Consider the following 12,988-nt stretch of genomic DNA (forward strand, 5'->3'; position numbering starts at 1 on the left):
ACATGGTATAATCAGGACAAATGCAATAGCTTGACAGTCAAATCCATAAGGTAAAAGCCCTTGAAAAAGTCGGTTTTTGGTTTGTAGGTCGATCTTCAGTATCAATTCAATCTGAAAGCCCAGTGTGAAGCTTCCTAGAGTTTTCGCTAGGTTAGAGAGCAAAGATATTCTATTTTGTTACAGTGGCCAGTACCTGAGGAGGTGATGTTGCTTTCCACGTCACTTTCGTCTTCCTCGCTCTCCTCTTCCTCGTCTCCAGAATTTTCAGACTCCTCGGAGCTGGCAGGAGAGGCAGGCGCCGAGGGCTCCTCGAAATCAGAGGCGTACGCTCCTTTGTACTTCTCCAGCAGCTCCTCCACAGTCATGTCACCTGGGAAGGGAATGGGAAGGAAATGACGTTTAGAATGGTCTTGAATAATGGACGTTCTGGCAACAGATAGGAATATAAAAAGTTACTTGTGGAGCTTGTAATGACAATAGTTTAAAAACAACTACACAGCCCATTGGACTCAACATCTGTGCAGCAGATAGAGCTGTTTTACTATTTTAGTAGTGTGGGTGGTTACCTTCTTTGGCCAAGTCATCCAGCTCGCCTGCGTGATCTGCTTCCCCCTCCACCACCTCTTGGGCTGCGATGGTGTCCTCCTCATCTTCAGCTGAGCACCACAGACAGGGACAAATAATTACACAATACTCACAGCCAAGTCAATATATTGACAAGTGAGCTATTTTACATGCATATAACATACGCTGCAATTGGATAACAAAGTCTCACTTACCATTCTCTTCGTTGGCTGTGAACTCTGCGTCTACGTCCACTGTTGTGGACGAATTGTCTGAGCACTCCTCTTCCGAGTCCTATAGAAGGAACAATGTCAGTCTCCACCAAATAACAACATTTACAACATTTTGAAGTATGAACAATGAGGTTAATGTGCACCAGCTTATACAAAGGAAGGGCATGGGAGTGCAGTATGCAAGTGTTTAAGTGAGGGGCTCTGCCCAGTCTCCTGTGTCAGTGGTACCAACCTGTGAAAGGGGCCGTTTGAGGGTGCTGAGCAGCTCTGCCAGGGACATGGTTCCCTCTTGTCTCAGCAGCTCAATCTCCCTCCTCTGGGTCTCGGGGTCATTGCCATCCTGTTCCTCCTCCACTTCGATGGTCTCCTCATCATCCTCCTCCTCCTCACCACATGGAGGCTCAAAGTCTCTGTCTGCAGACAGAACGAAGGAAGAGAGAGAGGAAAGTTAAATCTCGTCCCCATATGGCCACAGTATGTTGAGGCACCTGGGCTAGAAACTGTGCAGAACTCTGCATCAGGCTTATTTGAACAGCATTGAACAGTCTCCAGCTCTGGAAAAGCTTTGCTTCCATTATGCCAACTAAGTCACGTCTGATGATTGGAATGTCACTGCACTTCAGAGATGCAATAATTGCATTGTTTCTAGCCAGAAAAAAAAGGCAGGAGATGAGACTGGCCTTTTGCCTTGGGCAATTCTACGATAACGGAATTACACTGAGACTCAGATTTTGCACTTTAACCCATAAGAGTCTAAGCCCTGTCTAAACCAGGCTGGGGGGGGGGGTGGTTCTACTAAGCTACAGTACTTTCTAATTTTCTCAACTTTTGCAGAATTTTTATACTGAATGTTATCAGATCTTCAACCAAAACCTAATATTAGCTAAAGGGCAACCTGAGTGAACAAATAACAACAATTACATACTTATTTAATGTATTTAATAAACAATGTTATGCAACACCCAATGCCCCTGTGTGAAAAAGTAATTGCCCCCTTTCACTCAATAACTGGTTGTGCCATTTTTAGCTGCAATGACTCCAACCAAACACTTCCTGTAGTTGTTGATCATTCTCTCACATCGCTGTGGAGGAATTTTGTCCCACTCTTCCAATCAGAATTGCTTTAACTCAGCGACATTTGGTAGTTTTCAAGAATGAACTGCTCATTTCAAGTCCTGCCACAACATCTCAATTGGGATTAGGTCTGAACCAAAACTTCAAATTTGTTGCTTTTTAACCATTTTCATGTAGACTTGATTGTGTGTTTTGGATCATTGTCAGACAGAGCTTGAGAGGATCTGCAGAGAAGAATGGGAGAAACTCCCCAAATACAGGTGTGCCAAGCTTGTAGCGTCATACCCAAGAAGACTCGAGGCTGTAATCGTAAAGGGTCTGAATACTTATGTAAATGTAATATCAGTTTTTTATTTTGTATACTTTTGCAAAAATGTCTAAAAACCTGTTTTTGATTTGTAATTATGGGGTATTGTGTGTAGATTGATGAGGGAAAAAAACAATTTAATCTATTTTAGAATAAGGCTGTGACGTAACAAAATGTGGAAAAAGTCAAGGGGTCTGAATACTTCCCAAATGCACTGTACGTGTTCATGAGAGTCTCCCCTTTCTACAGTGGGGTCATATTAGTGTGTGCCCCAACTGTTCGGATGCTACAGACAGACGTTGGCAGATCGGCTGTACCGACTTCAGACGAGTCCCAAGACGCGTGTGGGGGTCGTAGAGCAAAACGGAGGCAACCGTCGTGTTCGCGGGAGTCTCATCTTTCCATAGAGGGGTCATAATAGTTTGTAGGCCAAACGGACACTACAGACGATTTTGTGAGAAGACTGATTTTCGGTATGTCTCACGGTCTGACAAACACCGCTCTAGCTCTGTCACCTTTCACCGCAGATTCGGAAGTGCGACATAGGCGGATGCGGTGGATTGAGACGCATCCAATGCAAAAAAAACATCTCTATCTTAAACTGACAGATTTTTTAGGGGGATGTTCTTATTATGCTAATTAGATTTTCGCTGGGAGGTCGACCTTAGAGGGTTAAAATGTATCCTAATCAAAATCCATTTATTTCAAAAATGTATCAAGCCATATAACTATGCACAAGGATTACATTTAACAATTTACACCGAAAATTTGACAAAAACACATTTACTGAGTCTCAGCGTAATTCTGTTACCGTGGAATTGCCCTCGTCACAGCTGTGCTTCCTCTAGTAGTTGAGCAGCCCTTGTACTAAAGTCATTGTTTAACTCCAACGCCTTTCTGCACAAACAGAAATGTGTAATTTGTAATGGTGGCAGCAGCCTAACCCGGCAGCCAGCCAGTCTGGTCGCTGGACTGGCATCACTGAGTCTGACAGTTGCTAATGGAGACTAAACAGAGGCATGCTGATAGTACTAGTACTAGCTTTGGATTAACAATAGCAATTCATTGCATTTAAATAGTGCTTTTCACAAAGTCTCAAAGCAACACATCCATCACCAATGTGTAGCACCAACACGTGACACACAGAAGGCATTTTGCACCAGGATGCCTAACATACAGTACATCAGCTGAAATAAGAGCAGCGGCTACAACAACCTCCTTATGTTGTAAATTATAGGTAGGTAGGACTCAGTGGAGACTACTGAGGGGAGGACCGCTCATAATAATGGCCGGAATGGAGTGAATTGAATGGTATCAAACACATGGTTTTCATGCGTTTGATACCATTCCATTCACCCCATTCCAGCCATTATACTCCATTCCAGCCATTATTATGAGCCGTCCTCCCCTCAGCAGCCTCCACTGGTAGAACTAGAGAGCCTGAATGGGGGAAATCTGGATACTCAATAATTAATTAGCAAAGAAACAGTTCTCACCATCTTCATCCACAACAAGTGGAAGAGATTTTTTGGGTGGTGAGGGTGTAGGTTCACTGTTCCCAGCCGGTGCCGTTTCCAGGGCCTGACTGAGAAGGTCAGAGTATTTCTCTGTCTGGCCCACGATGAAGTCCAGCTGGAGGTCCAGAGCCTTCTTCCTCTTCTCCTCTAACCGGGACTGCTGCTTGTACTGCACCACCTTCTCAACACTGCTCCAGAAGGCCCGGACCTCCTTGGCTATGTTGGAGGCGACTCGTCTGATTTTGGCATGCTCGTCCCTCTTGGCCTTCTCCTCCTTCTGCCTCAGCTCCTCGTGATGTCGCATCACCATCCGCACCACCTGGAGAAACATGAATATCTATTGAGTTCTTTTGAACTTGTTGCACCTAACCTGAAATCATGGCGGCGGTTAAGCAAACAATAGGTAATACCAATATCTCTGCAATATGGATGCCACTTTGGAGGGATGCCAAGTGGTGTCAAATAAAAGGGATCTAAGGGGGTTTCTTACCTTCCTGGCGACCCCTCTCTTCCACCTCCTCTCCTGGGCAAAGTCGCCCGAGAGCCACTGCATCTCCTCACACAGGTAGTCCCAGTGCACCTTGGGCCGGACTGGCTCCGTCAGGCGGGTCAGTCGCTTCACAGACCAGAAGCCTTCCCTCTTCAACGCTACGGTCCTGCCTTCTATCTCCGCTTCCTACAACACATAGTTCATATCTGGAATTATAGAAATAAAGCAACTCAAGTTGTTCTAATCTAGACAGTTGTTTAAATGAAAAACAATTCACAGTTGACAATTAGGAACAAAGGTCAGAAGGATGAGCAGGAGACGTGCTCCAAATCAGAACGCTGACTCACGTGTTTGGCCAGTTCAGCCATGTCTGCGTGACGCTCCATGCGGGGTCGATGGGGAGTGACCGGGTCCGATGGGGAGGAGCCTCCTGGGCCCATAGAGGGCAGAGAGAGGAACCTGCCCTGGGCACCTCGGAGAATGAGGGGAGTAGTGCTGGGAGTCCAGTCACTGGGGGATGATAGGCCAGGAGAGGGGGACGAAATGGAGGAGGAGGTGGGAGACGAACTTTGCGTGACCCTGTCTGCTATCCACTGGCGTACCTGGAAACAGAGGAAAAGAAGACGAGAAGGAAATGAGGACTTTTGAGCAGGACCATAACAAGATTGTGCCTACAGGAACAGAGGCAAACATGCATAGAGATCACAGCTACAGTGGCTTGCGAAAGTATTCAACCCCTTGGCATTTTTCCTATTTTGTTGCCTTACAACCTGGAATTAATTTTTAGGGGGTTTGTATCATTTGATTTACACAACATGCCTACCACTTTGAAGATGCAAAATATTTTTTGTTGTGAAACAAACAAGAAATAAGACTAAAAAACAGAAAACTTGAGCGTGCATAACTATTCACCCCCCCAAAGTCAATACTTTGTAGAGCCACCTTCTGCAGCAATTACAGCTGCAAGTCTCTTAGGGTATGTCTCTATAAGCTTGGCACATCTAGCCACTGGGATTTTTGCCCATTCTTCAAGGCAAAACTGCTCCAGCTCCTTCAAGTTGGATGGGTTCCACTGGTGTACAGCAATCTTTATGTCATACCACAGATTCTCAATTGGATTGAGGTCTGGGCTTTGACTAGGCCATTCCAAGACATTTAAAATGTTTCCCCTTAAACCACTCGAGTGTTGCTTTAGCAGTATGCTTAGGGTCATTGTCCTGCTGGAAGGTGAACCTCCGTCCCAGTCTCAAATCTCTGGAAGACTGAAACAGGTTTCCCTCAAGAATTTCCCTGTATTTAGCGCCATCCATCATTCCTTCAATTCTGACCAGTTTCCCAGTTCCTGCCGATGAATAACATCCCCACAGCATGATGCTGCCACCACCATGCTTCACTGTGGGGATGCTGTTCTCGGGGTGATGAGAGTTGTTGGCATCCACCAAACCCAGATTTGTCGGTCGGACTGCCAGATGGTGAAGCGTGATTGATCACTCCAGAGAACGCATTTCCACTGCTCCAGAGTCCAATGGCGGCGAGCTTTACACCACTCCAGCCGACGCTTGGCATTGCGCATGGTGATCTTAGGCTTGTGTGCGGCTGCTCAGCCATGGAAACCCATTTCATTAAGCTCCCGACAAACAGTTATTGTGCTGACGTTGCTTCCAGAGGCAGTTTGGAACTGGGTAGTGAGTGTTGCAGCCGAGGACAGATGATTTTTACGCGCTACGCGCTTCAGCACTCGCCGGTCCCATTCTGTGAGCTTGGCTTGTGTGGCCTACCACTTCGCAGCTGAGCCGTTGTTGCTCCTAGACGTTTCCACTTCACAATAACAGCACTTACAGTTGACTGGGGCAGCTCTAGCAGGGCAGAAATTTGACGAACTGACTTGTCGGAAGGTGGCATCCTATGACAGGATGCCACATTGAAATCACTGAGCTCTGCATTAAGGCCATTCTACTGCCAATGTTTGTCTATGGAGATTGCATGGCTGTGTGCTCAATTGTACGGTGTGGCTGAAATAGCCGAATCCACTAATTTGAAGGGGTGTCCACATACTTTTGTATATATCGTGTATACTGCAGCACCAACATTTTTCTACATTTAACTAACCATAGCCATCAAGCTCCAAATTATTCTAACTGAAAAAGGAGTTTATGTTCTCTCTGCTACCACATAGCAAGCGGTACCGGAGCGCCAAATCTAGGTCCAAAAGGCTCCTTAACAGCTTCTACCCCCAAGCCATAAGAATGCTGAACAGTTAATCAAATGGCTACCCAGACTATTTGCATTGACCCCCTCTTTTTGTTACACTGCTAATACTCGCTATTTATTATCTATGCATAGTCTCTTTACCCCTACCTACATGTACAGTACCAATAAACATTTTGGACACACCTACTCTTTCAAGGGTTTTTCTTTATTTTTACAATTTTCTACATTGTAGAATAATAGTGAAGACATCAAAACTATGAAATAACACATATGGAATCATGTAGTAACCAAAAAAAGTGTTAAACAAATCAAAATATATTTTAGATTCTTCAAAGTAGCCACCCTTTGTCTTGATGACAGATGTGCACACTCTTGGCATTCTCTCAACCAGCTTCACCTGGAATGCTTTTCCAACAGTCTTGAAGGAGTTCCCACATATGCTGAGCACTTGTTGCCTGCTTTTCCTTCACTCTGCGGTTCCAACTCATCCCAAACCATCTCAATTGGGTGGAGGTTGGGTGATTGTGGAGGCCAGGTCATCTGATGCAGCACTCCATCACTCTCCTTCTTGGTCAAATAGCCCTTACACAGCCTGGAGGTGTGTTGGGTCATTGTCCTGTTGAAAAACAAATGATAGTCCCACTAAGCCCAAACCAGATGGGATGGCGTATTGCTGCAGAATGCTGTGGTAGCCATGCTGGTTAAGTGTGCCTTAGATTCTAAATAAATCACTGACAGTGTCACCAGCAAAGCACCCCCACACTTCCTCCACCGTGCTTCACGGTGGGAACCACACATGCGGAGATCATCCGGTCACCTACTCTGCGTCTCACAAAGACACGGCGGTTAGAACCAAAAATCTCAAATTTGGACTTTCCACCGGTCTAATGTCCATTGCTCGTGTTTCTTGGCCCAAGCAAGTCTCTTCTTCTTATTGGTGTCCTTTAGTAGTGGTTTCTTTGCAGCAATTCCACCATGAAGGCCTGATTCACGCAGTCTCCTCTGAACAGATGATGTTGAGATGTGTCTGTTACTTGAACTCTGTGAAGCATTTATTTGGGCTGCAATCTGAGGTGCAGTTAACTCTAATGAACTTATCTTCTGCAGCAGAGGTAACTCTGGGTCTTCCTTTCCTGTGGCGGCCCTCATGAGAGCCAGCTTCATCATAGCGCTTGATGGTTTTTGCGACTGCACTTGAAGAAACGTTCAAAGTCTTGAAATTTTCCGGATTGACTGACCTTCATGTCTTAAAGTAATGGACTGTCATTTCTCTTTGCTTATTTGAGCTGTTCTTGCCATAATACAGACTTGATCTTTTACCAAATAGGGCTATCTTCTGTATACCACCCCTACCTTGTCACAACACAACTGATTGGCTCAAATGCATTAAGGAAAGAAATTCCACAAATTAACAAGGCACACCTGTTAATTGAAATGCATTCCAGGTGACTACCTCATGAAGCTGGTTGAGAGAATGCCAAGAGTGTGCAAAGCTGTCATCAATGCAAAGGGTGGCTACTTTGAAGAATCTCAAATATAAAATATATTTTGATTTGTTTAACACTTTTTTGGTTACTACATGATTCCATATGTGTTATTTCATAGTTTTGATGTCTTCACTATTATTCTACAATGTAGAAAATGGTATAAAGAAAGAAAAACCCTGGAATGAGTAGGTGTGTACAAACTTTTGACTGGTATTGTACATATTACCTCAATTACCTCGACTAACATGTACCCCCGCACATTGACTCAGTACCGGTACCCCGTGTATATATCCTCGTTATTGTTATTGTGTTATTTTATGTATTTTTTTAGTAAATATTTTTCTTAACTCTTATTTTTCTGCATTGTTGGTTAAGGGCTTGTAAGTAAGCATTTCTCAGTAAGGTCTACACCTGTTGTATTCGGCACATGTGATAAATACAATTTGATTTGATTTATAGATCTCCCTTTCAGTTTTTGCTGAATTGAATATCACAAAATTGCATAAACACATTATGCCTTCATTATAAGCAGACAAAATAAGCATAATAAACAACTATTCGCACAGTAGCAAAATGATTATTGTATGCTGCTTAAGAAAACTGTCAGAGCAATCATTAGCCCATCTTTCATGCTAAAAGAATGGTCTCTGTTGATACATAGCCATATAATTGCTGATTTGGCAACACATCTGAAGAAAGCAGCTAGGCCTACATGGAAAGCCATTTTGGGGCATACCTTGCTCTCTGCTGGGCTGGGGTTGACCATGCTCCTTCGGCCAGGCTGGGCCTCCACTGCCAGGTCAGCCTCCTCATCACTGCTCTCCTCCTTGGGGCTGCTGAGCCCTGGGCCCTTCACACCGGCTAGCCGTGGCCGGATGACGGGGGGTGGTCCAGACTGGCTCCCATCACTGGGGGAACCGGAGAGTTTACTCCTCGTCACATTGCCTGATGTTGAGGGCAACTTGAGGGCAGAGAGGGGCTTGGAAGATGCGTTGGTGATGTTCCGGTTTAGGGTTTGAGACACAGTCACTGCTTTGCCAGTGGATGTTTTGATCGGAGTTAAGGCCTCTTTGTCAGATTTGCATGGTGTGGATGTGGGAGTAGAGGGAGGGGGCAGACGGGACTGAGATGGGGTGTTTGTAGTGGGAGTAGCATGAGGTGCTGCTGTGGGTTCTCTCTTGACAGAGGGCTCGGTCTGGTCTCTATGACTGCTGACAGGCAAAGGCTTCGGCAAAGGCACAGAGACTGCGGCTGACACAGCTTTTGGAAGGCACTCTAATACAGGTGCTGTGTCCGAGCCACAGCTGGAGCTGCTAGCGCTAGCCTGTGTCAGGCTGTTGCTCTGCTGCCTAGATACCCCCAACAATAAGGAGGGAGGATGTTTGAGGAGAGGGGTGTCCCCACGGTTTAGTAGGAGGAGTTTTGGGTCGATGATGCCCGAAGAGTGTGTGGACCGGGAAGCCTCTGGGTTGGCCTCGGTTGTTGTCACATTAACGGTACGATAAACATCCTGCTGGGTCTGCACTGGGGTTTCTGTCAGAGTTGGACAGGGCTGTGGATATTTGGTCCCTTCATGAGAAGAAACACAGGGCTTGGGTTCTGTAGTATTTTGTAAGGTGACTCCTGGTACCTCTTTTAGAGGAGGACAATTCTGCTCTCTACCCTCTGGCAGGTGTATGGTAATTGGGGAGGAGAGTACCTCAATACTGTGTTGACTGGTTGACTGTACAACAACCTCTGTTAATTCTTCCATTGGGGAGACAAGAGAAGACGTACTGGCCGTTGCTCCCACTTCCGTTTCCTCTGGCAGCGTTTGTGTGTCACTCAGACTGGTGGCTGGGGAAATGCTCACCCCTCTATGGTCTGAGACAGCTGTGCTGGTCTCCAGACAAGGTGCTGTAGCTTGTGCACAGGTGTCCATCTGTCCATCTGGAGTATCTGATACTGGGACAGTTTGAACTACACACACCTCACTTGAATCTTCCACCACAGCATTGTCCATTTCAGTAGTTGTGTTTTCAGGCTCAAAATTCTGCCCTTCATCAGTCATCTCTACATCTTGTGTGGAGAGACTAGGGGTAAAGTCATTTGAACAGACCATTTCTGAGAGACCGTGATCTGATGAAAGGGGGCCTTGCTGGATAATGACTTGATCATTGTCATTACTCGCTTGAGGGTAAGATAGCAGGTGTATTTCTTGTCCCTCACTGGCTGTACAATTCTCAGAGTGTTCAATGAGTGGGGTGAATAAGTTTACTTCGTAGTTCGGGGAGAGAGACGGTCTCTCTCCAACAACTTCTATCGCAATCTCCTCCTCCACAAAGCTATAAATCTCAAATTCTCCCGCAGCCAGTGGGGCCATTTCGATATCCGAATGGGTCCCTTCAATAAACGACGTTGGTTCTCTGTCAGAAGGTTCAGAGTTTAATTCAATAACAGCAGTATCGCCACTGACAAGATGTTCTTCCAGGAGGACACACTGATCCACCTGCACCTCCTCAGACAACTCCAGGCTGGTCTCTCCTCCAAGCATCACAGCTCCTCGAGCATCAGTTGAGAGCACAAGCTCAGAGACCAGTAGCGTCTCCATCCTGGTTTTGTGGTCAGGATTAGACATCAGAACTTCAGATTGTTCCGTCTGCATTAAGTCTATTTCTGTACTGGGGAGGTGGTGGATAGGAGAGGTTGCTGCTGTTGTTGTCTCTTGTAGAAAAGAGCTTTGTGACTGGATTGTAAAGTTGGGTGAGGGCTTGGCCGTTTCAGTCTCCTCCTCTGCCCTGTTAGTCTCAATCCGTTTTTCTGCTGGGTGAGGGGGATTTTTCTGGATATCGCTCTCACTCTCCTGTCTGTCAGTTGTGTAGTCTGGGGTGGAATTACCACTGCCAGGGGGTGTGTAGGGGACAAGCCCAGAGTATGTTTCTCTTGACTGTGGGGTCCCGGATACGTCAGTTTGTGGGTCTGGGAGTAGCGTTTGCGAACTCCCAAGTGTGACATGTCTACTCTCAGACGGTTCTGTAGATCTCTCAGATTCTTGTGGTCCCTGATCCACCGCATTAGCTCCCTGTATCTCTTCTTGGTCATCATTCGAGTTCTGTGTGATTTTAGGTTCTGTGGAGATGTAGGTTTGTTTCTTCTTACTGTTGTCAGTGATGGGCACTGGGGGGATAGGCTGCTCAGAATTTGGGAGAATGCCTGCTTGCTCTTTGACTTCAGACAGAGGTATGTGGCTGGCCTGATCTGCCTGAGTAGGCAGAGTTGTTTGAGGCTGATCCATCCCTCTGTCTTCGGTGTGGTCTGGGACTGTATCTTTATTTGGGCTGAGGGGAAGAGGGGACACTGTTGAGCAGGATTCAGAGGGAAGGTTTCTAGCTGGGTGTTCTCCGCCAAGTTCCTCGATTCCAGTCTCTTGTTTATATTCCAATTTCTCTGTCTCTGGGAGAGGCTGGCCCCTTTCTGTCCCACTGATGACCACCAGTCCACCTGCAACTTCCTGCTGCAGAGCCTGGTCCTGACCAGGTCCAGCAGCACTCCACTCTGTACCGCTCGTTTGTCTGTCTGTGTGGCTGCTGTTATCAGTTTGTGACACGTAATGCAAATATTGCGCTGTTCCATCTGTCGGTGTGTCATAGAGTCTGTCTGAATGGGACTCTGTAGAGAGACTTGGGTCCTTGGGGTGCGACGGGCCCAATCTTCCTTGAACAGCCTCACCACCACTATCTGACATTGTCCCTTCTTCAAGGCTGTCCTTAGTGTTGTCGTTGGGGTGAGTCTCTGTGGGTGTGTTATTTTCACTGACATGTCCGTGTCTTTCCGGCTGTGACGTGGCCATGTTATCCAGTGGTGGGAGAGGCGCAGCGACGACCGGCTGCAGGGATGACCCTGCCACATTTTGCGCAGCCTGAGGGTCGCCACCCAGCACATCCACAGCCGGAGGGGTGCGCTGCTGCACCGCCTCCTCCCCAAAGCTTCCTCCCTCTGTGCTGCTCCGGCTACACACTGCACCTGGAAGCAGTGAGAGGATGTAGTTCAGTTGACGGATAGAAGTACAGTACATGCATTTATAGACAAATAGTTCAATAAGTATCCAGCAAAGGACAATTTGTCAAACTAGTCAGCGTCTCTGGTTAAGGAAGAACTTATCACCTGTCTGTGGTGTGGGACACAGCTCTTCCGTGCTTTCCACTTCCAGGATGCTGATTAAGGTCCCGTCCACATATTCTGAATAAAAAGATAAGTGGTTAGAAGGTAACCCCAAAATGTAAAATGATCTATTCCACTGTTCTCTGGACTAGAATACAATTTTCAATTCCATAGAACCACAAATTATTGTTCTACTCTGGTTCCATGTGTGTTTCTCTGAAGAGTTCTCTGTTTCAGAGGGCTTGGTTTAAATGCGGAAGACACATTTCAGTTGAATGCATTCAGTTGTGCAACTGGCTAGGTATCACCTTTATCTGAACAGTTCCATAAGTGCACAGTACTGGCCAATGAATGAATGTGGCAACATAGCAACACTGTACACTATTCATTAATCAAACATTGTATTATATGGGGAGGTGAGGTGTTTTTTGAGGCGAAGTTCACAACCTAACGTTATAATTTTCCTACTACAGACTTGAGCATATGTTTCGATTTAGCGACTAACGTTACTTGTTAGCAAATGCAACATATTTTTTACTTGAAATCAAATATGTAATAAAATCTCTAGAATTTGTCCAAAAATAAATAAATAAATACTTTAGGTTGTTAGGTTTGTACAATTGTAACCCGACATGTGGCATTATCAAACATATAGCTACACGCGCAAATTTTGACACACGAGACTCCAGCCATTCAATTCAACATTGGTTACACTGTGGCAAATGCAATTCATTGTAGTTTAAACTAATCTGGACATGGCATGTGCAGCGGGAACATGTGTGCGCTCTTCAGAGAGTATCGTTTCAATAACTGTTGATTTAGCTGGTTAGCCAACTAGCAACAATAGTACCTGGCAAGCATGCTTGCTAGTTGACTAGCTACCTATACAGCTTGCCTTTATCTATTTGACTGTTTTTGGCCCAAATACTCTCAATGCGTTCAACTAGGCGCGCACGCGCCCCATC

General features: G+C 45.9%; 1 protein-coding gene across 1 annotated transcript in view; it reads right to left on the minus strand.

Annotated features, from left to right (window-relative positions):
- Positions 1-12,988, minus strand: part of LOC311100725 (uncharacterized protein) — a 41,769-nt gene that overhangs the window by 27,724 nt on the left and 1,057 nt on the right. The window contains exons 2-10 of the mRNA XM_084141685.1: positions 12,027-12,101; positions 8,620-11,885; positions 4,533-4,787; positions 4,186-4,371; positions 3,675-4,014; positions 1,030-1,211; positions 780-858; positions 567-656; positions 194-370 (exon numbers count right to left, since the gene is read on the minus strand). Of these exons, the coding sequence (XP_083997811.1) occupies positions 194-370; positions 567-656; positions 780-858; positions 1,030-1,211; positions 3,675-4,014; positions 4,186-4,371; positions 4,533-4,787; positions 8,620-11,712 (4,402 nt within the window). The 5' untranslated portion in view covers positions 11,713-11,885; positions 12,027-12,101. The remainder of the gene's footprint in view (positions 1-193; positions 371-566; positions 657-779; positions 859-1,029; positions 1,212-3,674; positions 4,015-4,185; positions 4,372-4,532; positions 4,788-8,619; positions 11,886-12,026; positions 12,102-12,988) is intronic.

The sequence above is a fragment of the Coregonus lavaretus genome (genome assembly GCF_964263955.1).
Source record: "Coregonus lavaretus genome assembly, chromosome: 25".
Taxonomy (NCBI): domain Eukaryota; kingdom Metazoa; phylum Chordata; class Actinopteri; order Salmoniformes; family Salmonidae; genus Coregonus; species Coregonus lavaretus.